At 36.1% G+C, this 24,303-nt stretch overlaps 1 protein-coding gene across 2 annotated transcripts in view; it reads left to right on the top strand.

Annotated features, from left to right (window-relative positions):
- Window positions 1–24,303, top strand: part of LOC121405607 (maternal embryonic leucine zipper kinase-like) — a 74,831-nt gene that overhangs the window by 20,262 nt on the left and 30,266 nt on the right. For both annotated transcript variants that reach the window (XM_041596539.1, XM_041596540.1), the window contains exons 2-5: window positions 3,474–3,580; window positions 7,472–7,557; window positions 12,867–12,983; window positions 19,155–19,298. In XM_041596539.1, the coding sequence (XP_041452473.1) occupies window positions 3,474–3,580; window positions 7,472–7,557; window positions 12,867–12,983; window positions 19,155–19,298 (454 nt within the window). The remainder of the gene's footprint in view (window positions 1–3,473; window positions 3,581–7,471; window positions 7,558–12,866; window positions 12,984–19,154; window positions 19,299–24,303) is intronic.

The raw sequence follows: 24,303 nt of genomic DNA, 5'->3' as shown, positions 1-24,303 counted from the left end.
GTGAAACTGATGATGATGATGATGGTGAAACTGATGATGATGATGATGATGGTGAAGCTGATGATGATGATGATGGTGAAACTGATGATGATGATGATGGTGAAACTGATGATGATGATGATGGTGAAACTGATGATGATGATGATGGTGAAACTGATGATGATGATGATGATGATGGTGATGGTGACTATGATGATGATAATGATCATGATGATGATGATGGTGATGGTGAAAATGATGATGATAATTATGATGATGATGATGATGATGAAAATGATGATGATGATGATGTTGATGGAAATTTAATAGTTGTTCTCCCAAATGTATCAGAATGTGTATGTCTTGTTTTCAAACCTAATCATCCGTGCATAGCTTTAGCAAGAGAATATTGACTATGATTATGAGCACGAAGTAAATTTTCCCGATGGCATTCAGGTTTTGAACAAATGAAACGACGCAATGAATGAATGTTTGTGTCCAGTTCTTTTTTTAATGTGTAATGAATATTTTTTCCTGTCTTGGCAGCTTTCTGCATCCAACACTCCCATACTACTGTCACATTTATGATATATTAACTAATTATTAATCATTTTTTTAGAAATTGAATTTAGGGTGAAAATACTTTAAAATATTAGCCTGTAAGTTTCGTAATAATAATAACTTAGTCTTATATAGCGTTTTTCATGAAATCATATCAAAGCGCTTTACATTGTAGAACACAAGAAATATACAAACAAAAAGAGAATTAGAAATTTTTTTAAAAATAAAAAAAATAGCATCATGAACATTCAGTGCTGATCCCGGTGAGAGATTGCGCACTCTGTCCTTTAACCCCTAATGTCCCGGTCACACTGCCCGAGCGTTGTTGGAACGGTCGAGGTCGTGGAGAGAAAAAAATCATCACTGCTCGCTACCGTTCACCATTTTCGATTTCGATTTTTTTTTTTTTTTCCCCCAATTTTGTGAGCGAAATTCGACCCTCTCTCCCTACTGCTCCATGACCGCTCCAACAATGCTCGAGCGGTGTGACCAGGCCTTTAAGTCTTTAATTCTTTAAGATGATGACAGGAAGATCAAATAATGTAACTCCCTAAAATGGTTTCTGACTAAAAACATCATAAAAGGGTTTTTAATCACAATGTCAATTTTAAGTTGGTTTTCTGAGAAACTGTGTGATGTTTATGGTTTAAGTCAGATCAGTGACGTCAAGATTTTTTTCCAGAGCGTGTTGTTGTAGAGGATTAATTGGATTAATAGGGAAATAGAAAGTGAGAAAATTCTTAATCCTTGTGAGTTGTGAGTGAGATTTGTAAATAGGAGATTGCTGGATTAAGATATTCAGAATAAGAGATAATTATTATATCATTCAGATTCTGTAATGATATGGATATTTGAAAATGTAAAAAGGATTTTTTTTGGTATGACTATGATTTCAGCATAAAACCACAGTGTTTCATTGAAACAAACTGCCATGACACTACACTATTTTTCACTGCAGAGATTGTGTTGTTAGAATATACACCAACAGTGTTCAAAGAGAACCTAACCTGTGTTAGATTTCTTGTGTAATATAGATAAACACAAAATATGATAATATGTGCGTTCTGTTGTTATTTTAACACTGTTTGGTGTAATTATGTTCAACAGGATCTAATTACAGTGGTGTCCTCTTCTCAAACTTTATGTAGACCAGAATTTTTTTTATGAAATTAGATTTTTTTCACTTGAGTAGGTTTAAGCCAAAAAACCTACATTGTGTGGAAATGATGGTATTTTATGAGTTAAAATATATTAGCAAAGGCACTAATTGTACAGTGTCTTATTACTACCGTCATTACGCTCTAATATTACCATCAGTAGCCTAGATTGAGGATCTAACATGTACATAGGATCTTTGAGTGAGAATTTATAAATTGAGAGCCAAAAGAAATTCCCTCACATTATCTTATGTAACAATTTTTTTCCCCAATTTGACTAAATTAACTTTTGAATTTAATAATCATAATTTATTTTAATGATTTAAAGTGACTGATTGATACATGTGTAAGTAACAAGCTCCACTTCCTGTCTTAGTATTTGTTTTCACGATTACATGTGGTTGTCATGGTAATAAGCTATTTCCACTTGCCATGTGTTCATCGTACTTTGATGCTTCCAAGGTCAAACATAGTGAAAGGTTACAAAATACCTTCAAAGACCATGAAATCAAGAATATGATAAATATTTTCTCACATAGTCCCACCCAACGTTAGTCCCACCCACATGGTATGACGTCGTCATTTCAATCAAAACTCCCAGACCGATAAACCGTAGCCGGTTTTTTTTTTACCAATTGTTACAAGGGTTGAATGAGGCGAGGTGAGTTGGTTGATTGATTTTGTATTGTATGGCTCAGAGTCAAGGGTGTGTGCAGCTTAATAGAACTTTTATGAATGAATGATATTCATCCATTCATTTACCAATGTTCCTGTTTATGAAAGTCGCACGTCATGCTTTTTCAAGTGAGGTACAGATCGAGACGTCAACATTGGGTGGGATATCTAAAGTATGTAATGAGCATTCATGGAGTACATAGCTGCATTATGTGGCAAAAATGGTATTAATGATTTAAAGATTTAGAAAGCACTATTTTATAGATTGGTGAGCAACATATAAAATGCAGTTTAAAATGTGCATGTTGTGCTGGTATTGAAAAGTGCTTGTAACCTTATAATAGAGTGGGATTTTTATGCATATGTAATAAAAAAAAAACCATATATATATATGTTTCAGGGCCTCTTGAGAAACTGGCATATTGCTGAAAGAGCTACCATCATAAAATCATGGAGCTATTAGTAGCTCCATGATAAAATAGAAAAAATAGAAAGTAATGATGCAACCGGTTTGAAGGGGCTGAGTTTACATACAGAGCACTATTTTTGTAAATTTGTTGAGTAAGCTAAAGAGCAATCATAATTTATTTATATTTTAATAGATTTTGAGCGGTAAATCATCAAATTGGCTATATTTTTTAGGAAATTAATTGAAAATCATGTACAAAATGCAGGTCAATGAAAATATACAATTTTAAAAATTGTAAATTCTCATTACATCTCGCTCTCTTTCTCTCTTTATCACCTCTCATCCAATCTTCATTTATCTTTCTACATATATTTTTTATCATGTTTTACATCTATTAGTGAATAATTTTTCCATTGCCTTGATATTCTATTTTTATCTCACATCAGGGAAAACACAAATTAATTTTTTAGTTTTGAGTTTTACCTTTTTGCATCTGTGCGATCAGTGAATCTGGGTATAACATCTTGGAACCATAAAGGCATATCTCCCGTATGTTTTCATATCAACTGAATTTTTTTATGTCACGCGATGATTGATATTCATGCCGATAACCGAGCCCACCTTCTCAATCGAATGTATTTTTAGCCATTGCATCGCTAATAATAGTTCTGTTGTTTATCTTGTGATCACAGATTGAAACCGCCTGAAATAGCGCTGAACGGCGTGCGGCAGACCGCCATGGATAGCGACTGGAATGAAATCAAACACAGATACCATCTGAAGGAGACCATTGGGTCAGGTAAGTCAACAGGGTGTATGTTCCCTTGGACCCCGTTCACATTGCAATCCTAAAACTAGTCCAGTGGAAACCGGTTCAGGAAATCGGTTGGGAAGAAATGCTTCACTAGCTTTCCCATCTGATCGCCCGAAAGCCGTTTTTGTCTCACCTGCGAAGCAAAGTGAGACTATAGGCGCCGCTTTTCCGACGGCGGCGGCGGCGGCAGCGTCAACATCAAATCTTAACCTGAGGTTAAGATTTTGAAATGACATCATAACTTAGAAAGTATATGGACCTAGTTCATGAAACTTGGCCATAAGGTTAATCAAGTATTACTGAACATCCTATTAGAGTTTCATGTCACATGACCAAGGTCAAAGGTCATTTAGGGTCAATGAACTTAGACCATGTTGGAGGAATCAACATCGAAATCTTAACCTGTGGTTAAGTTTTTGAAATGTCATCATAACTTAGAAAATATATGGACCTAGTTCATGAAACTTGGACATAAGGTTAATCAAGTATCACTGAACATCCTGCATGAGTTTCACGTCACATGACCAAGGTCAAAGGTCATTTAGGGTCAATGAACTTTGGCCGAATTGGGGATATCTGTTGAATTCCCATCATAACTTTGAAAGTTTATGGATCTGATTCATGAAACTTGGACATAATAGTAATCAATCATCACTGAAAATTTTGTGCAAGTTTCAGGTCTCATGATTAAGGTCAAAGGTCATTTAGGGTCAATGAACTTTGGCCGAATCGGGGGTATCTGTTGAATTACCATCATAACTTTGAAAGTTTATTGGTCTAGTTCATTAAACTTGGACATTAGAGTAATCGAGTATCACTGAACATCCTGTGCACGTTTCAGGTCACATGACCAAGGTCAAAGGTCCATGAACTTTGGCCGAATTGGGTGTATCTGTTGAATTACCATCATAACTTTGAAAGTTTATGGATCTGATTCATGAAACTTGTACATAAGAGTAATCAAGTATCACTGAATATCCTGTTTGAGTTTCAGGTCACATGATCAAGGTCAAAGGTCATGTAAGGTCAATGAACTTTGGCCATGTTGGGTTTTTTTGGTGAATAACCATCATATCTCTGTAAGTTTATTGGTCTAGTTCATAAAAAGTGGACATAAGAGTAACCATGTATCACTGAACATCTTGTGCGAGTTAGAGTAGTATTCAAAGTCAGCACTGCTGCTATATTGAACCGCATGATGCAGGTGAGACGGCCAGAAGCATTCCACTTGTTAGAAATATTTCATGGAAAGCAATCTTGTTGCTATAGGTAGGCTTTCAGTTTCATGGAAATTTGAAACAGCAGTGTAGGCATTCTGCATACAACATGTGCAAAGATCGCTTCCCAAAGAACGGTTGTGTCCTCACCTATGCTTAAACTAGTTTATTGAGACAAAGCAATCTTGAAAACTGCATAGCAGGGTGTTATGCCAGAGTAAAAAGAAAGTACTTGTAATATTCCCCAAAAAGTAAACACCAACAAATTAACAGGTACAAAATTACAAGAACTCTTGCAGAAATTTATTTTAAAAGAGAAAAGATTATGGGGGATGTCCTTCCAATAGGAAAGTCTTGGCCACCAATATCAGCTCTTTACTGATCTTGCGAGTGACTACGCTCAAAGTTATCATGAGAAGAAAAGTTACTTGAGTGCTTTAGCCAAGGTCCTTTTTGCTTTGTGTTTCTGAGGGCACCTAAGATTTTTATCCACCCTCCGAGAAATATTTATGTCTATTAAATCAAGATTGGAGTATTGAAATGGACTTGATCAAATGATAAAGCTAAAAGAAAATTGTTTATTACCCTTTATCTCTCAGTGTACCCATTGGCAAAATTTATGAAAACATATTGTAAAAAATCACCAATAGTTTGCCAAACTGCCAAAAACACATTTTGAAACCCCCAGAAATGTCATGGTCTGGTGGTACTGGTAGCATTCTGCTGGTGCAGACCATTTTCACTTTACCAAACAAGTGTGTTTGGAGACAAGCCTAGCATATGTTATTTAAGTGTCAATATAGGTATGGCATAGAATACAGAATTCCATTAAACCCCGTGTAGGCTAAAAATGCAGACCTTATATTAGAAACAATCCAACATAAATTGCTTTCTTGAATGCACAAGGCACCGGAATGCCACAATGCAGTGCACAGAGGATTGTTTATCAACCAGAAACTGATAAATACATTTGATGGATGATGTGATTTCTGTGAATATGGGTCAGGTTTTTTTTTCCTCTGGTGTGCGATCAATAGGTGATTTCAGACCGCCTCGAAGTTCATCAGTTCCAGGTGTATTCTGATCGGGAAATTTACCTGATCAGAAAATACCAGGTAATTTTGGCAGTGTGAAAGCAAATTATTTGTAATATCCCTGAAAGAAAATACCCGCTAAATTGTAGGTACTTGTCCAAATTATGAGAACTTTTGTGGGGATAATTCCAAGGTCACAGGCATTTTAGCAGTGTGAAAGCAAATTACGGGAACTTTCTTAGCCCAGCGTGTAGTGGGTCTGGGTGCCGTGGGTGGCTGCTTAGCTAGCAAATTTGAATCTCACGCCTTGCCTGCTTATCAGACCGTACTGCGCATGCTCCTTTGAGAACTTTCTGCGAAGTGTATGTTTCAGGGTGGTGTGAAAGCAAGAAAAATAACCGTCGAGTATTTTTGAGCCTGAAAATGTTTTCGAAATCTAACAAGGATTTATTGCGATTGAGGCGGTTTGAAACCACCTAAATGTGGGTTGTTTATTTGACTACATCCCATCACCCTTCTGAGGCCTGTATGATGCATGGCATACCTACAGAGAGATGTGCCGTCCATGTCTCCCTCATGAAATTCACAATCCCCAAGAATTATTAATGAAGCCAAATTCATGATGCGACGAATATTAAACTCGCTCCAACCGTGTAATAATTCTCATATCATCCTCATTATCGGTGATTAGGCCTCTTTGTAGCCTGGTTTTGCTCAATCATTTTTCTTGTACTGCATGGTTTGAGGCTGTTCCATTTCTCTCTCTACACCCCCCCCCCCCCTCTTTATTCTCTATCCCGCCCCTCTTTCTCATTTCCAACGTGCTGAAGTTTTATTTCTGTTTATAAACTTACAAAGAGTACCAGAGAAAAGGGAGATAAAGCTTGGAAAATTGAACTTGATTCTCATCCTCTCTATAGCAACAGCTGATATAATGATGTTTAATACTCAATTTGATTTATTTTAAAACGGTTATTGCTGTGGTGATTTTTCCTCCTTTCCCGATATTTCCCCTACCTCTATATTCTTTTCTTAATGAGCTGTTTACATGTTCTTGTAGAAACTCTCGTTAAGTCTCTGATTCACTGTTAGACAAGAGAGTACCTGAAATTAATCATTATCTCTTTATAACCCTTTATAGTTTTGCTTTCTGTGCGCATTATTCAAATACAATTACAAGCTTTCTCTGTGTGTGTACAGTGTACTTTCACTTTTGTTGTAAACGGGTTCACTAATGTCATTTTCTTTGTGTGTTGAACAAAACTCAAGGACGTTAAGTTTCAAATGACAAAGAAATTTGTCACAGATAATGGTAGCTTCAAAATCTTTCATTCAGAATATTATGGTATCTATGAGGCGCCATTTGTACCAATATTATATAGAACAATTATTTGTTATATAATCATTTATTGAATAATAACAATTATTTATATCTAAGTTACATCTTATTTGTAAATACTTAGTATTATATGAAATGACATACTTTGACAATAGACATTCCATTATTTACAAATAATGATTATTTGTTTTTCATTATTCATAAATAATGATTTTTTGTTTTTCATTATTTATAAAAAATGGCAATAATTTTTCATCATGCTTTATTATTTTCTTCACTCCCTCAGGTGGTTTTGCGAAAGTGAAGCTAGCCACTCATCTACTGAGTGGTCAGAAGGTAGCCATCAAGATCATGGACAAACATGCCTTAGGGGTAAGTTACAAACACGTTCTAATGAACGTTGATATATTCTTTTAGAGTGTTTGTGAAGCATGGCTAAAAAAATCGGCTTTCACTGTGAAAACTGGAGAGACAATCCATTTACAAGATTACTATGATTTAAGTCAGTTTGAACACTGCCGGGCTAGTCAAATGACAATCCTTTCCTTGCGAACAATGTGAATACCGCAGGAATGGTCCATTTACAACACTTTTAGTTGTGAATTAAAGCAGTGTGAACACTGCCGGGCTAGTCGATTGACAAGACTTTGATTGGGTGGTCTCCCTGTGACAACATCTTCCTTTGAATGATGGATGAAACACTCTTAAAGGAGCATACCAAGAAGATGGAGAAGAGAAAAGATGAGACACAGACCCCATTCACACGTACTGCACCAAGTCTGTGCTTCCGTTTGTCAGTTTTATATTCAATTGGTCTAATGCGAATTCGTCCACTATACAAGGGTCTAATTGCCATTTAGTCTAATAACCAGTTGGTCCAATAGCCACTCAGTCCATATACCATTTGGTCTATTTGGACTAAGTGTTAATTGGAAGAAAATGGGTATTAGACCAACTGGTTATGAGACTAAATGGTCATAGACGAACTGGTGATTAGACGAAGTGATTATTGGACCAAATGGTTATTGTTTATTAGACTATAAAGGTAAATGAAGTTAGACTACGCGATGAGTGGACGACTTGGCAATAGACAATTTGGCAATTTACTATCTATCGATCCATAGCATCCACCTTAATGCGGTAAATTGCCATTTCGTCCACTGCCAACTCATCCACTCACCACATGGTCTACCTTCATTTAGTCTAATGCCATTCCGTCCATCAACATTTCGTCTAACAACCATTAGGTCCAATAACCACTTGGTCCAGCCATCACTTTGTCTAATCACCAGTTTATCTATGACTATTTTGTCCCATAACCAGTTGGTCTAATATTCATTTTATTTTCATGAATTTTGCCCAATAGACACTAAGTCTAACTAGACCAAATTGTATATGGAATAAATGGCTATTGGACCAACTGATAGTAGACCAAGTATTTGTAGATGAGTTGGCAATTGGACAAATTGGCATTGAACCAAATGAAAATAGACCCTTCATGCTACAGTAACATCACAGAAACCTACTGCAAACCGACTTATGGTATTTAAGTGGAAGTAAACAGTAGCTGTGGTCAGTTTGAAGGGATCGATTTTGCAGGTATAGGGTAGCCACCTCAGTTTAGGAAACTGCTCTACCAGCGGGCCCTGCATAAAAAAATATATTATTGCCCTTCACAATCTAAATGCTGAGCGCCAAGCAAGAATGTGGATGGTCCCGTTTTTTAAAAAATCTTTGGTATGATTCGGCCAGGGATTGAACCCACAACCTGTGGTTCATGAGGCGGGTGCTCTACCACTTAGCCACCATGCCCGGTACTTGTAAACTTACGCTCTCTTTTGGGTGTTTTATAAATCTGTTCCTAAGTTAGAATGGACTTTACTGGTGACTGGTGATCCTTACTTGTGCTAACTGATAAACATCAAATTTTCATTAATTTTGATTTAGCACCTAACAAATGATCACCAGTCATTCGTAAAGTCACGCATAACTTACAATCATCTTTGCGAAACACCTACCGGGAGCTTATCAGTGTCGTCTTTTGCGACACTCTAGATTAAGAGATGCCTTTTTGGAATTATCTGAACCTCAAGATGTCGAACAGACCAAGAAAAGAAATGGAGAGAAAGAGAGTGGGAATGCGGAACAATAGAAGCAATAGGAGGAAGAGATCAAGGATAGAACTAGGAGAGAGTGATGGAGGGTAGGAAGAGACAGAGATGTTTTTAATTATACGCTTCTTGAGTGAGGAAGTCTGAGACAAGCGAGCACTTGGCCCACAGAGTGCAGAGCGATCTATTTTTAAAATGTTGAAGGAGTTGATCTAAACAAAGTCATGTTGCCATATAGTCCATGATGCCGTTCTCATTACAGTCCTTTAAACCAGCTCTCTGGGAACCAGTTTGGAAGATCGTTTTACTAGCGTTCCCGTTTGATCACCTGAAAGTGGTTTTCAAAGCCACCTCACGGAAAGAGATCTTGTTGCTATGGGTAAACTCTCAGTGAAACCCCAGCGTAGGCATTCTACACACAACATGTGCCAAGATCACTTCTAGAAGAACGGTTGTGTCCTCACGTTAAAACCAGTTTAAGTTGTTTAACAATGCAAAGCAATCTTAAAAACTACATGTACATCGCCAGGTTGTTTTCTGAACCGGTTGGGAAGATTGCTTCCAAGACCCTTCGACTGTTCTCATTACACATTAAACTAGTTTTAGGATGGTAATGAGAACGAGGTCCATGTTCTTTCCAACATACTGAATCCTGTGATTGACAGAGGGTTTTTACAGTACCCAATCTACCCAACTTGTCCTTTTTAATTTCAAAATCAAGTGCTGCTTTATATCATTAAATACTTGTTCAAAGTACCTGATTCTTTTGAATAATAAATGGTATTCACGGTTGCCCTTTCATCAAATACCTGTAAATTATGAGATACTTATTCAAAATACCTAATGATTTATTCTTATGAATAGCAAAGGCTATGCACATCTGCCAATCATCAAATGCTTGTAAATTATGAAGTAATTGTTCATAATATTTCATCCTTATGAATAATAAGTGGTTTTTCAATTCTGCCTATTCATCCAATACCTAAGGCTAAGAATTATGAGATATCTGTTCGTGCCTCAATTTACCTGATAATCCATTTGGCACATGTACACTGTCCTGAAACAGGTACAAGACTATTGCATTCCTCTAGCAAATGATCTGCATACATGTACTCTGATGTATATATTTAAAAAAATGTAATTTACTTTCACATATCCCAGCAACCTTTACTTGGGGAATTTCCTGTTAAAGTTCTCATACTTTTGAAAATACCATCAAGTCACGATTGCTTTCTGTCACACACTGCATCCCAGCATCTAGAGGAAAATCTCTGTTCAAGTTCTAGTGGGTTTTTTTTTTGTTGAAAAATACCAACAAATTTAGTTGAGATTAAGTTTGGTAAGTTCCCTTTGCTTTCATTGTCACTTTTGAAAAATACTTTATTCCCCCTAACTCTAAATTCTACTCTCGTATTAAAACATCAGGTATTAAGTGTCTATAAAAAGCACTTGGTGCTTCCAAGGTAATCATTATATCATGGAAATGACCAAAATGTTATTTGTGAATCGAACACATTTTTTTTTTCAAATCAGTGATCTAGGTGATCAAACTTTGAAATGATTCATAATGTTCACGTATTGTAGATATTTATTCGGATATGAAGTATTTTCACTCTGCCATAATTATTTGTCATCTTGTGAGATAGCATCCAACCTTTAGCATGATAATCATTATGTAAAGACTAACCTGAATCAGGTTTATGGTATCTTTGAAATTGTTCTTGTTTGTTTTTATCCTTCCTGAGATTTGTTGCTCAAATAGGATACCGGAAGTTGTAACATTGTTTGTGTACACACAAATTTGAAAGAAGTATCGGTGAACTCTCAACATTGACCTTCAAGTAACCGAATTCATAACTTTGTATCATTTAAAAAAATGCATAGGCCTATGTAGATTGCAGTTGAAAACTGTAACTAAATTTAGTTATGTCTAAAAACATGTTTAATTTAAATAATTGATTATATCGATTTATTTGTTTAAAATATGTTGCAGTTGAGTTTCCCAGCTGTTGATTTTCAATATCGAATAGTGATACTTTTAGTTGCTTTTGTTTTTACTTTCAGTGGTATATTTGTAAATTAAGTTTACCACACCTACCTACCTGTAAAATATATTTTTCTTTTAAATTTTAATCTTGAAATAGCCTCTACAATAAGAACACTGCATGCAGGTCACTCTAAAAGTTCAACATTACATTGTAAACCTGCTACCCTCCCACACACTGGCTATTAAAATGCATTGTTGTGTATTTATTTTTCTTGATCTGTTTTTAGTGGATTGTGTGTGGGAAGGGGTCGTGTTCAAAACAACCAAGAGTAGTACCCTCTTTACACAGGCTAAAAATTCCTTGACCCCGTACTATAGATGGGGCTAAATTGCCATTTAGCCCCACCTATAGTACGGGGTTAAGCTTAGCCCACTTTCGTTTTACACAGCATTTTTTGCAAAGTAGGCTAACCCCACCTTTAGTACGGGATTATTTGGCCCTGCCAAAAAGCAGGGTTATCCCAGCAATTGCGGTGCTAAGAGCGATAGTACGGGGTTAAGATCGCTATTGTAAAACGAAAGTGGGCTAAGCTTAACCCCGTACTATAGGTGGGGCTAAATGGCAATTTAGCCCCACCTATAGTACGGGGTTAAGGAAATTACGTGTGTAAAAAGTGTACGAATGATCGACAAAAACCACTAGTCAGGGGTTAGCGACTTTCGTGTGTGAAAAGCAATCATTCCTTATCCGGGGTTAGCAATAACTAAATAACAATTTGGCATATGTGAAAAGGAAAAAAAAATAGTACGGGGTTAAGGATAGTACGGGTTAGCGATAGTCCGGGGCTAAGAAAATCCTGTGTAAAAAGGGTATAGGTTACATTTCTTTCAATGTTCAATGAATGAAAAGGTCCATATCCAGAAAAAATATTAAAGAGATTTTCCCCTGGCATTTTTATTGATAGTTGCTCATTGAGTAGCAAAGATTGTCCATTGAAGCTTTTTCTTCTTGATGAATGCGATGACATTTCCTACATTTTCATTTTTTCTGTCAATGCATTCTGAAGTGATTATTGAATAGGATCCAAATCAAGTATTGAAAATATAGGGACCGGTGTGTTGGCTCAGTTGGTAGAGCGTCCGACTCACAACCAGGAGGTCGAGGGTTCAAACCCCGGCCGCGTCAGACCAAAAGACGTTAAAAGATGGGAGTTGCTGCTACCCTGTTTGGCGTTCAACGATTAAAGGGATAGAGCCTCGTTGATCTGGCGCTGCACAGTGGCTGCCCGGCCCACGATCAACAGGGCAAAGCAAATTTTCGGAGTATTTCATTTCATGTCTTTTTCGAACAATGCATTATAAATTTTCATTTTCATAAGCTTCTATTCCTTATCTGACTCTGCTAAAGATTGAATAAATCCTACAGAAAATGAATTGGATCGTCATAAAAGAAATATCTAAACATTTCTTTCATTCTTTTTTTCTTTCTTTCTCTCTTTCATTCTTTCTTTCTTCCATTCTTTCTTTCTTCCATTCTTTCTTTCTTTCTTTTATTCATTTATTTCATTCTTCCCCGTCTACAGGACGACCTTCCCAGAGTAAAGACAGAAATCAAAGCAATGAAGGAGTTGGTTCATCAGCACATCTGTACTCTCTACGAGGTTGTAGAAACGAAAAACAAGATTTTCATGGTTATAGAGGTAAGAGCTTCAGATTTTTATTTTAGCTGGACCAATTTCTCCCCCTTTCCACCCTTTTCCCTCTCACTCTCTGACTCTTTATCTCTCTTTTTCATCCCTCCATCTCTCCCTCCTCTCTATATTTCTGCCTATTTCTCAATCTAACTATCATTTTTCTTTTTCTTTCTTACCCTCATTTCACTCAGTGTATTCCTGGTGAATTTCTTTAAGGCTACATGTATACGACCTCAAGCCAGAATCATGATTTGCTTCCAGAATCCAGTCTATTATACCTCATTTTGTTTACTTCTTTTCGGTTTATCGAAAATGGTGTTCGAAAGTGAATTTCAGTGTAGATCCAATTTAATAGTATTGACACTGTGAACTCAACAACAACTGAGGTCATTGTCCAAATTCAAATTCAGATCATGATTCTAGGGTAAAGAAGAGGCGCATAAATGCACCCAATCAATGATAATAAGTAACAATATTTGTATAGCACCTATCACACAACATGTCTCGATAAAGCACCTCAGAAAAATAGAAAGAGAAAAGGAATTTCAGCAAAAAGGAAATACATGCGTAGTTCACCGTAGAGTAGACAGTTGAGGGTCTGCATATGCTATGGGAAAAAACTTTTTAACAAAAATTCATTTTTAAATGGATTTGAATTTGTCTGTTGAGTCTGCTTGTTTTATACTTTCAGGTAGATCGTTTCAGAGTTGGGGGGACCAATTTAATGTCATACAATAGTTTTCAGATTTTTATTTTTTTTTTTTGGGTGGGGCATTATTTCACACTTCTTACTACTTCACCCAACCCCTATCTCCTCTAATCTCAATTCTATGCGTCGGTCTGTTGATTAACAGCTTCCCAATTTGTAATATCACTCTCGTAGAAAAATTTTATTTTAAGATTTGAGATGAAAGATTTCATGGAAACCATCATTTTGTATTGATGTGTTTTTTATCGAAATTCCAGGAAAACTGCATTACGCAGGCTTCAGGTCCAGGTGTCCACTTGTGTGTTTTTAATTTCCCCTGGGAGTTCTCTATCAAATAAGATTGATTAAATTGATTATATTGGCTTATTTTCTTGTTTGCTTCATGCCATACCCCGTGATTTAAGGCTGGGTGTTTCTTGTACGTTCGAATCCATCCCCCTGTTTTCAGATCTTTGACAGATAAGATGGGTATTGGATGATTTTGAAGTTTCGGGAGGAATTCCTGATTTGTAGGATGCAAGTAGCGGTTGCCATGGCGATTCAAGCACGAGGTTGTTTGTCGGCAGGATATGAGGGAAGTTGATATTTTGAATTCCAGCCGAGCTTCAAAGAAGCCCGTCAAATAATAAGATGGGGGCAGAAATATGTGGGTCACTTTATTTGATGTATATTTGACTATTTATTTATTTATTTACAATTTATTTGTCTTCATATTTATTTATGTTTTCATTTTCAGTTATTTGTTTATTCATATATTTATTCATTCATTTATTTGTTTATTTATTTTTTTATTCATTCATTCATTCTTGTTTTATTCAGGTTAGCTGAAAAAATGATGATTAGCCATTAGGCCCTGATTATTATTTTTTTTCAAACTAACTTAGGAAGAAATGTCAAAATTGACACATTTAATATAAAGGCAAAAAGAAATAACATGAAAATAGATAACATGCATAGCATAAAACTTCATTGAAATTAAAAATATATTAATATACATGCCTGAGAGGCTTATTATGGCATTAAAAATGGTACATAATTTACAAACAGCACTGATGATAACGGATAGTATGAATTACTATGCAGCAATCTATTGTGAATTGTTGATATAAGTTATTTACACCTGCGAAAATGAATGTTGTAAAATCAATTGTATTTTGCATTATTTAACATTTGCCAAAGCTTTTCAGACAGGCTTTAAACATTTATCTGTCACACTTCCAAGGCAAGTGTTTGGTTTTTTCACTTTGAAGAGTGATGATTACTTGTTCTTGTGGATTTATTTTGAAGGCCCTATTTCTCCTTCCTCGTCAAAAAGAATTGACATTTCCGAGGCCTTGTAGAGATCCAACTTTGAACTGTGTGTGGGAGGAAACAGTGAGAGAAAGTGCACTTTTGGAATTACTGAAGTGTCGCCCATTTCATTGCTTCTGAGCAGTATTCGATTCACGGAGGAATGGCAAGCTTTTCTGACTGCTAATGAAATCATTGCATTGTCTGCACGTAGTCTTCTCTGTATCTAGGTCTGTCCCCCCCCCTCTTTGCCTCTCTTTACCTCTCTCTTTCTCTCTCTCTCTCTCTTTCCATCTGCTCTCCTCTTACCCTCTATCTCTCTATCATTCTCTTTTCTTCTCCTTTTAGAAGCTTAGTTGTCCCCATCCCCCATGATTTTTTTGCGGGGCTCACATACGTTTGTTCATTCCTCTTTTCACCCCCTCTCTTGTTTCTTTTATTTGCCCTTTCATGATAACATGTTGACTGTGCCCATCATTGAGCAACGGTTTTGTGGCATAGTAGATCTGAAGGTCCTAGGATTTGTGGGTCAAGTCCTGACGTAGCACCACCAGTGTCCTTTGGCAAGGCATTAAACTAGATCTTTCATTCTCCACCCAAGTTTTTATTTTGTGCTTGTCGGGAGGAAATCCTTTATTGCTGTGAATGCAAAAATCAATATCCCTATAGAAATGGGGTAACAAAGTTTAATAATCAATGTCCAATGGAGCCTTTGTGAGCTCACTTTTTTCTGTGAGAAATCCACTTTGCCTGAAGCTCAGACTACCATTATCTCTGAATGGTGAGCTGTTATTACCATGGTTACGATTGAAACACATGGTGAACATCTTAAAGACTGGAGGCTTACTAAGCTCACGATTGTGAAATGGTTTTGTGACATAGTATATCTGAAGGTCATGGGATTTGTTGGTCAAGTCCTGACATAGCACCACAAATTCCCTTTGGCAAGGCAATACAATAGATCTTTCATTCTCCACCCAAGTTTTTATTTTTTGACTGTCGGGAGGAAATCCTTTATTGCTGTGAATGCAAAAATCAATACCCTTAAAGAACTGGGGTAACAAAGTTAAGTAATCAATGTCCAATGGAGCCTTTGTGAGCTCACTTTTTTCTGTGCAAAATCAACTGTGCCTGAAGCTTAGACTACCATTATCTCCAAATCGAGAGCTATTATTATTATCATCGTTATGATTGAAACACATGGTGAACATCTTAAAGACTGCGAGGCTGATTAGCTCTACCCCGTAATGAAACTGCTCTGTTTATTTCCCCAGGCAAGACGTCATAGGAGTGGTATGTGAATGAACCAGGCTTCGTCTTGGAGTCGTCTATTTTGTTACGTCTTTCGATGATTTCCTAAAATGTGATCCTGTTTATTATCTGAACTCATCCATTAAAAAAGTTAGGTTTTTCTTTAAAATGCAAAGCTTCGTGATATTAGATTCGTGGAAAGGTACTGATAAATCGTTGCTCTAAATATGATAAGAATGGCATTTGGTTTGAGATGAAATTTTCACACTGATGGATATGATCATCTGTTCTTCAAATTGGCAACTATAGATATATGTGAAGTCTTTGAAAGTTGAATGGAAAAATTTGAAAGTCTTAATGACTTTTAATTTCATAATATTTACTTGTCAGTAAGATATAGTTAAGTTCATTTTCATATTAAAGCCTGATGTCATGGTTATAATGACGATGGCGATAATGATGATAACAAAGATGATGATGATGATGGTGGTGATGATGATGTCGATGATAATGGTATTGATGAAAGGGTTGATGATGATGATATGATGATGATGATGTCGATGATAATGTTATTCATGATAGGGATTATGGTGATTATTGTGGTGGTGATGATGATAATGAAGCTTGCTTATGTCTTCCAACCATGACTTAATATCCAAACCGTGCATTGCTTTGTATCTGCAAGCTAACAGTCCACCCCTTTATTTAACACTTCTAGTAATATACTCCTCAAATCTAGTCTAATCTAAACATCACACCATTTTATTTCCTCTTACAATTCAGATTCTCAGTGCCAAAGAATTTATCCCACAAACACTGTGATCACGATACAAATTTCTTGTCCATGGTAGATGTCATGTAATTTACAAGACAACCTTCCCTGGGGAGTTCCCCCAGATGATGGATGACTCCAATTTCGTGTGTACTTTTCAGGGCAGAAAATTGCACGCTTGACGCCGCTTGCTTTCCCCTAATTTGTTTCTCTCACTCCGCTTTCAAGGGGATGCCTCGGAAAATGCAAACAAGGCTAATTCACTCTCTCTCTCCATTAAAAGCAGCCATGAATATTTCATACCTCTGACAATGGACGCTTGGATGGAGAAATGGGAATCTAATTTACAGTCGTCTGGCTGTCAGGCTTATTTGCTCATTTGCGTTGATTGCCCCAAGCCTGTTTATATTTATGTTTGTTTTACCCCTTTACTATAATCTCATGAATGGATGAATATAAGTGTGGACCTTTAACTAAGCAGGCTTGTCAGGATATACAGGGTAGGCGAGGTGGTCTTGCACGATTTCCTAAGAACTATTTTTTCCTCTCTTTCCTTTACTTTTTTCTACCTGGTATAGATTCAACAAAGAAGTTATTGTTATGGGAAAAAAAAGGGAAGCAAATAAACAAGGCATAAATAATCAAAACCGACTAGTGTGCCTATTCAAAATAACAACAGCAGCATAATGCCCAGGTTGAATTTTGTCAACATCTTTTACTGCTCAAATTGAAAACATATTTCACAAAGAAGTTCAATTCATGGTTGATTTTAAAGTAATTTTCTATTGGTTGTCAATATAGACACTTTTCAAAACTTTCCTGTTGAATTGCTATTCTGCAGGATACGTGAAGATAGAAATTTGGTTTAGTGCAAGAGAGATCTCATCATGATTATGTAGTGGATCTGCAAAAAAAAGAAAGAATTTCAAAGAATACAAAGCATTTTACTTCCATATAGAATTGGTTTTGTGAATTGTTCAGTGTCATCTGTTATGTTGAATACCACACCCCTGTTACATAAAAGTTACCATTATGGTAACTTTACCATCCAATGGTGACTACCATGGAATCCTTGATTCTGATTGGCTGTTGAGCATCGTTACCATGGTAATTACCATTGGATGGCAAAGTTACCATTATAGTATAACTTTTATGCAGCGGGGCTTTGAATGGGAAAGTAAAAAAAATGATCCCAGAATCTGATCATATTGGATGCAGCGTTCTAGCAGAACAAACTCAGATCAATAAGATATATATTTCTGCCAACTTCAACAAACCACTATTTTCAGACTTTAAAGTGTTTCAAAGTGTTGGTTTTTTCTTTCTTTATTTGAAAAATATATTCCTCCTTTTATTAGTCCCTATATCCTGTTCATAATTAAAAAATTGTACTATGAAATAATATATGTGCTGGAAAGGTGTGGGAGTTTATGATGCTAGTTTAGATTTATGAGTTTCTTGTAAGCTTGATAAAACCCTTCATTTTAAGAGGGTACTTCAGACAGAGAGAGAGTGAAAGAGTGAAAGAGGAAGAAAGATTTTCTTTTAGATGTTCAATAGTTTTGAACAGGAATGCGTGGGCGATTATTATCGAGATGCACTGGGGGAAAGTGTGGGGGAGTTTAATTTCAAGGGGTATTTCGCAAATAGTCGAGTGTAACTTATCGTCATTTCACAAATAGTTAAGTGTAAACTTATGTCATTTCACAAATAGTTGAGTGTAACTTATCGTCATTTCACAAATAGTTAAGTGTAACTTATGTCATTTCACAAATGTGTAATGTTATGTGTAACTTGTAGTCATACTTACACAGCAACTTGAAAATTGTAATTGTACCTCATTTAATTATCAAAATAATTGCAAACGAAAAAGTCTTCTGATTCAACAATCTATTTGATCTCTTTTTTGATCATATCAAAATAATTATTTTTAATCACATACGACCCAGGTGAAATAATTGGGTACCCTGTAAAAATGTATTCCTTGGGGGAAAAGCTGCAAGGCCAAGCCGGGGTTAATAATATGCAGTACTTGGATTAAGCACTATAGTTAGATTAAGCACTACCATAAATGTGGCATATTATCATTTATTTATCATTTATGCTTATTATTTTTGTCATTAATCAAATTTTGTTTCTTTCTTACTATGTGCAGTACTGTCCTGGTGGGGAGCTATTTGATTACATTGTCGCCAAAGACCGTCTCAAGGAGGCAGAGGCCCGAGGATTCTTCCGCCAAATCATTGCAGCTGTCGCTTTCATCCACCACGAAGGGTACGCTCACAGGGACTTAAAACCGGTAAGCATTTATGGGAGATGGTGTGCAAGAGTTATGCACATGGGGAAGTAAAACCTACAGTGGCAGATTGAAGTCCCCGTGCAAGGGGTGCAATCCCCCTCTAAAATTTGAGAACTGCCTGTTGGAAATACAGTTTGGGAATTAATGATTAGACCACTTTCCTCTTAAGCTTAAATGTTGAAGTCTAATGAATATTTCCCCAGCCGTTTATAGTAAACATAGCTAATTCTTTTTTTTTTAATTGTCACCCATGCCCCTGCTATTCGCGCCCCTCTATTTCAAAATCCTGGATCCACCATTGAACTTCTGAGCATTTTTGGAAGGGTATACTAGAGGTATATATTGGGATTCCATAGGCATTAGAACAATGATGCGAGTGTATAAAGGGGGCAGAGGGACCTTTCAAAGGGGAAGTGCACTCTGACAAAAAGTTCATCGTAAATAAAGACTAAAAAATAATAAAAATATTGGTGAATGTTTGAGAGAAATCCATCAAGGGGGAGGGTACCTAGACAAGCAAGGGGAGGGGGAATAGTGAGTGCTTTATTGTGGTAAGGTCTTTCAAAAGGATACAAACAAACCCTGAACTAACAGTCAGGCAGGGTGGTGGGATGGTAGCCCCTTTCCCATCAAAGATCCTGGCCTTTTCTTAATATCATTAAACTTCTGCAATTCATGAAATTATTAAGATACATTCAATTATCAAGGAATCGCTCTTGTTCAATCACATGTACTGTAAATACTATGGTGATCTTGTGTCTGGTAAGATTGATTAAAACTAAAGTTACAAAAATAAACCAGACAAATAGATTAAGAGGAAAGTGAAAGATACAAAAGATGTAGTTATGGGATGCCATAAATCATCCAGGTCTGTAATCAGTGAACAAAACTAAGTATAAAATTTATCGTTAGTAGAGGTGGCTAGCTCTTGAGCAATCAGATAAATTGACCTTATGACATTTATCGTAGAGAGCTGGGGGGATGTCTAATCACACGTAGTAATCTCAGGGCACAGATTTCTTGTTTACAATTGGCTTCTGTAGACTTAGACCCCTTGTACACATACTGTACGTCAAAAGCCTTGTGCATGCACTCTGAAGGATCCGATCTGATCCGGTCGCAGTCCCATTTAGGAAAATTCTGTAATGGCATTTTATATGAGCATTCCAGCCTTTATGAATACTGAAATCGAAATTCCATTTTTTGCGAGCCACTATGTAGGAATAGGAAAAAAAAACACTTATTCAAATCCAAACTGTTTTGAGGTCCTTGCAGTGTTGCTTTTGGCTCTGAAGCTGAATTGAATTGTATTCTGACCGCAAGGCTCACAGACAAGCAGAATGTTGATTTTAGCATTCCTATCAATACTCCGCACATCAAATAAAATGAATTTGCTTGTTTTAGATTCATATTTAATGGAAAATCTGATTTTTTAAATAAATGGGTTGCATCTGATCGCATACTGTGTAGCTGGCTTTAAAAATGGTTTGAGGACACTTAAGTGTAACAACCAATTTTTTGAAAAGCCGGAGTGAGACCGTCTCCATCTCACCCCTCAAAGTGGTTTCAGGCCGGCCTGAGTTGGGACTTCATGAAGTATAATAATTATGTAAGAAGAATGTGTCATTATGGACACTTTATGTCTTCACTGAGGTGTAAAAATCTTGAATCTTAAAATTAAAGCTAAGAAAACTTTAATTTAGAGTTACAACGAAAGTAACAACCTTCGGTGGAGTTCTCGAGACACAAGTGGGAGACAGTTTTCAGCATTATGAGGTTGCCTCCATTGTCACTTTTCTAAGAGCCACCCTCGATTGTTTTAATTTCAAGAATAAGGCAGTTTTTTAACACCCTAGCAATGATATACGTAAACTAGTTTTTTCTACGATTGATTGCTTAGACTGCAATGTAAAATCAATCATAAAAATCAAGCCTACAATCAGTCGCTAAGCTTTGTGTTACGGGACCCAGATGGAATTCCTGGAGGCCCATTGCCATCTGATTGTAACTTGTATGGATTCCTTGATTTTGATTGGCTGCTGAGCATCGTTGCCATGGTAGTTGCCATGGAAAAGTAAAATAGTCATGATCAGAGAATATCAAGGTTTTCTTGTGATGGGGTACATGTATATGTATACGTAAAAGCACCTTGTAATGAACCCAGTCCTGAAAAGCTGACATAACATAATTGATGTATTTCATTACAGAAGTGATGCTTTCTATATACGCTATACAGGGTATCCCAGAATGCAGTATGGTGACTTTTACATACTTTGACTTCTTAATTGTTGTCTTCTTCTTAACCAAATTAAATAATATTAGTATCATTCTCCTTGTCCAAAGATGTTTTAACCAGTAATCCAAACAAACTTTTTTGACATTTTATCTGATGATGCAAATTATAAACATTTAAAATTATATCCAATGATGCAAACAAACATTTATACTTTATCCAATGATGCCAACAAACATTTGATATCTTATCCAAATATGCAAATAATTTTTATCCAATGAAATCAGGCAAACACTTCACGCTTTATCCAATGGTGCAAACAAAAACATCAACATTTAAAAGTCAAGGCACTTCAAACTCGCCACTTCGTTTTTTTCTAGGACATCCTGTATATGTATTATTTTGTAGTAATTGGATTTGAAAAGGTGCTTTTCATTAGCCTAAGCTAATTGAGTCTCTTAATGAGTGATTTACGAGTCGTCTGGGAATGCTGTAAATGTCAACATAAAAGGGTCTCGACTTCCTGACAGCGAAATGAACACACGAGCAAATTACATCGGCAAAAGCCATATTTTGACAAGATTCACCTGCTGGATTTGGGATTTTCTACAAATTATGATTAATGGTACAGGTGCAAATTGTGGACATTCCTCTATAATTCTTTTCTACAGAACCATAAATAAAAAGAATTGTCTTAAAATGTTTATGTCCATGAAGATTGTAAAAGAAAGGCAAGCAAAGGGTAAAATGAGCCATTCAACTCGTTGGATACTTAGCCCACATTGATGGAGCCATATGAGCTGGAATGTATGGAAAAAAGGATTCAGTCCTATACAAGTTCAAGCTTAAAAGGGGAAAATAAATTATAATTTATGATTTGAGCTTTTAATTCAATCCAATTACAACATCATGGTTTTGCAGAATAGCCTTACTTTCAATACTCGCCTCTTCAGCCCTTCATTTTGAGATTTGCAAGACATTTGTATTTCACAACTGATGAAGCATCACTTGAATGCAACCGTGGTTTGCGCGGAGAGTTTTTCGAAACTGGGATTTCTAGGGTAAAAATTTGTCGATTGAACACAGCTATAGATCCACTTAGCTCACTTATTATACCAGATGGTATACCCATGGGGTACCCTATCTGATCCCTTGTGGTCCTCTAAGAGTACCTTCTACAATCAAGATGATGATGGCAACTCTCCTATTTCTTTCCTTGTCTAAGCTTTTTACCAGTCTGCAATCGCAGACTCGCATTTGCCACTTTAACCGTAGGGTCCATGCTTTAACAAATGATATAATGTCTAGGGTTGTAGACTAGGCTCCTATTAATGCTATGTGTGGTAGAAAGCAGCCACGGTACAGGAGTGAATCTAGTCTCAATATTCATACCCTGCACCATGCACAATATATTTTAACAAAAAAAGGTTTTTGGCAGATTATGTTATAAGTGTTTCTGACTTTCTACTCTTCCGTCGAGTCATGCTTGAGTATGCACAACTTAAATGCAAAACTGGTAACTTTCCAAATTTTCATGAGAGACGTTATTTTACATCATATTTAAAGGTCAAGTCCACCTCAGAAAAATGTTGATTTGAATCAATAGAGAAAAATCAGACAAGCACAATGCTGAAAATTTCATCAAAATCGGATGTAAAATAAGAAAGTTATGACATTTCAAAGTTTCACTTATTTTCAACAAAATAGTTATATGAACGAGCCAGTTACATCCAAATAAGAGAGTCGATGATGTCACTCACTCACTATTTCTTTTGTTTTTTATTGTTTGAATTATACAATATTTTGATTTTTACGAATTTGACGATTAGGACCTCCTTGCCTGAAGCACAAAATGTTAAAATAATGGAATTCCACGTGTTCAGGGAGGAATGAAACTTCATTTCACATGACAATGACGAGAAAATAAAAATATTTCATATAATAAAATACAAAAGAAATAGTGAGTGAGTGATGTTATCAACTCTCTCATTTGGATGTAACTGGCTCGTTCATATAACTATTTTGTTGAAAATAAGCGAAACGTTAAAATGCCATAACTTTCTTATTTTACATCCGATTTTGATGAAATTTTCAGTGTTATGCTTGTTGAATTTTTGTTGAATTTTTCTCTTTTTATTCAAATCAAGTTTTTGTTGGGGTGGACTTGTCCTTTAAAGATAGCCTGAGTGATAATCATGATATTACTTTAAATTTATAAGTTTCCAAAATCGATTTGTCCTAATAACTTCAGGCATTAATTTAAAGCATAAAAAATGTCAAAAAGTTCCGCTAACCATTTCATGAAATCCTGTGAGAAGTAATGAAAGTGATCAGCCTCTTGATACCACTTTCACACCCGTCACGGGCCACATCTTTGAAACTGTTTAGATGTAACATCTGAACACAGAGCTCTGTTATGAAAAATAGTAAAAGACCCTTAATAGATTATATTTTTAATACTTTCACTTTGGACCGAAATTTAATGAACAAAACTGTGAATGGAACTGCTGTGAGATTTAGTCAAATGTTTCAATTCTTCTTTATAGGGATAAATATCTGTTGTGGTAACAATCTCAGAATGATTTCGAACAGAATCCAATAAAATGACCACCCAAGCGTTTGTATGTATGAATAAAACAATATGAGCCAAATGGCACTGGAAAGAAAATGTGTTAGTCTGAGAAATGAAAAAAAGTTAACACGGAATTCCATAATATGTTGGGTATTTTTATAAACAATATTATTCATTGTCCCACTTATGCCTTTTTGTGT

Source organism: Lytechinus variegatus, chromosome 18 (genome assembly GCF_018143015.1).
Source record: "Lytechinus variegatus isolate NC3 chromosome 18, Lvar_3.0, whole genome shotgun sequence".
Lineage (NCBI taxonomy): Eukaryota > Metazoa > Echinodermata > Echinoidea > Temnopleuroida > Toxopneustidae > Lytechinus > Lytechinus variegatus.
Note: the sequence above shows the minus strand (reverse complement) of the source record. Positions and strands in the feature narration are given on the sequence as shown.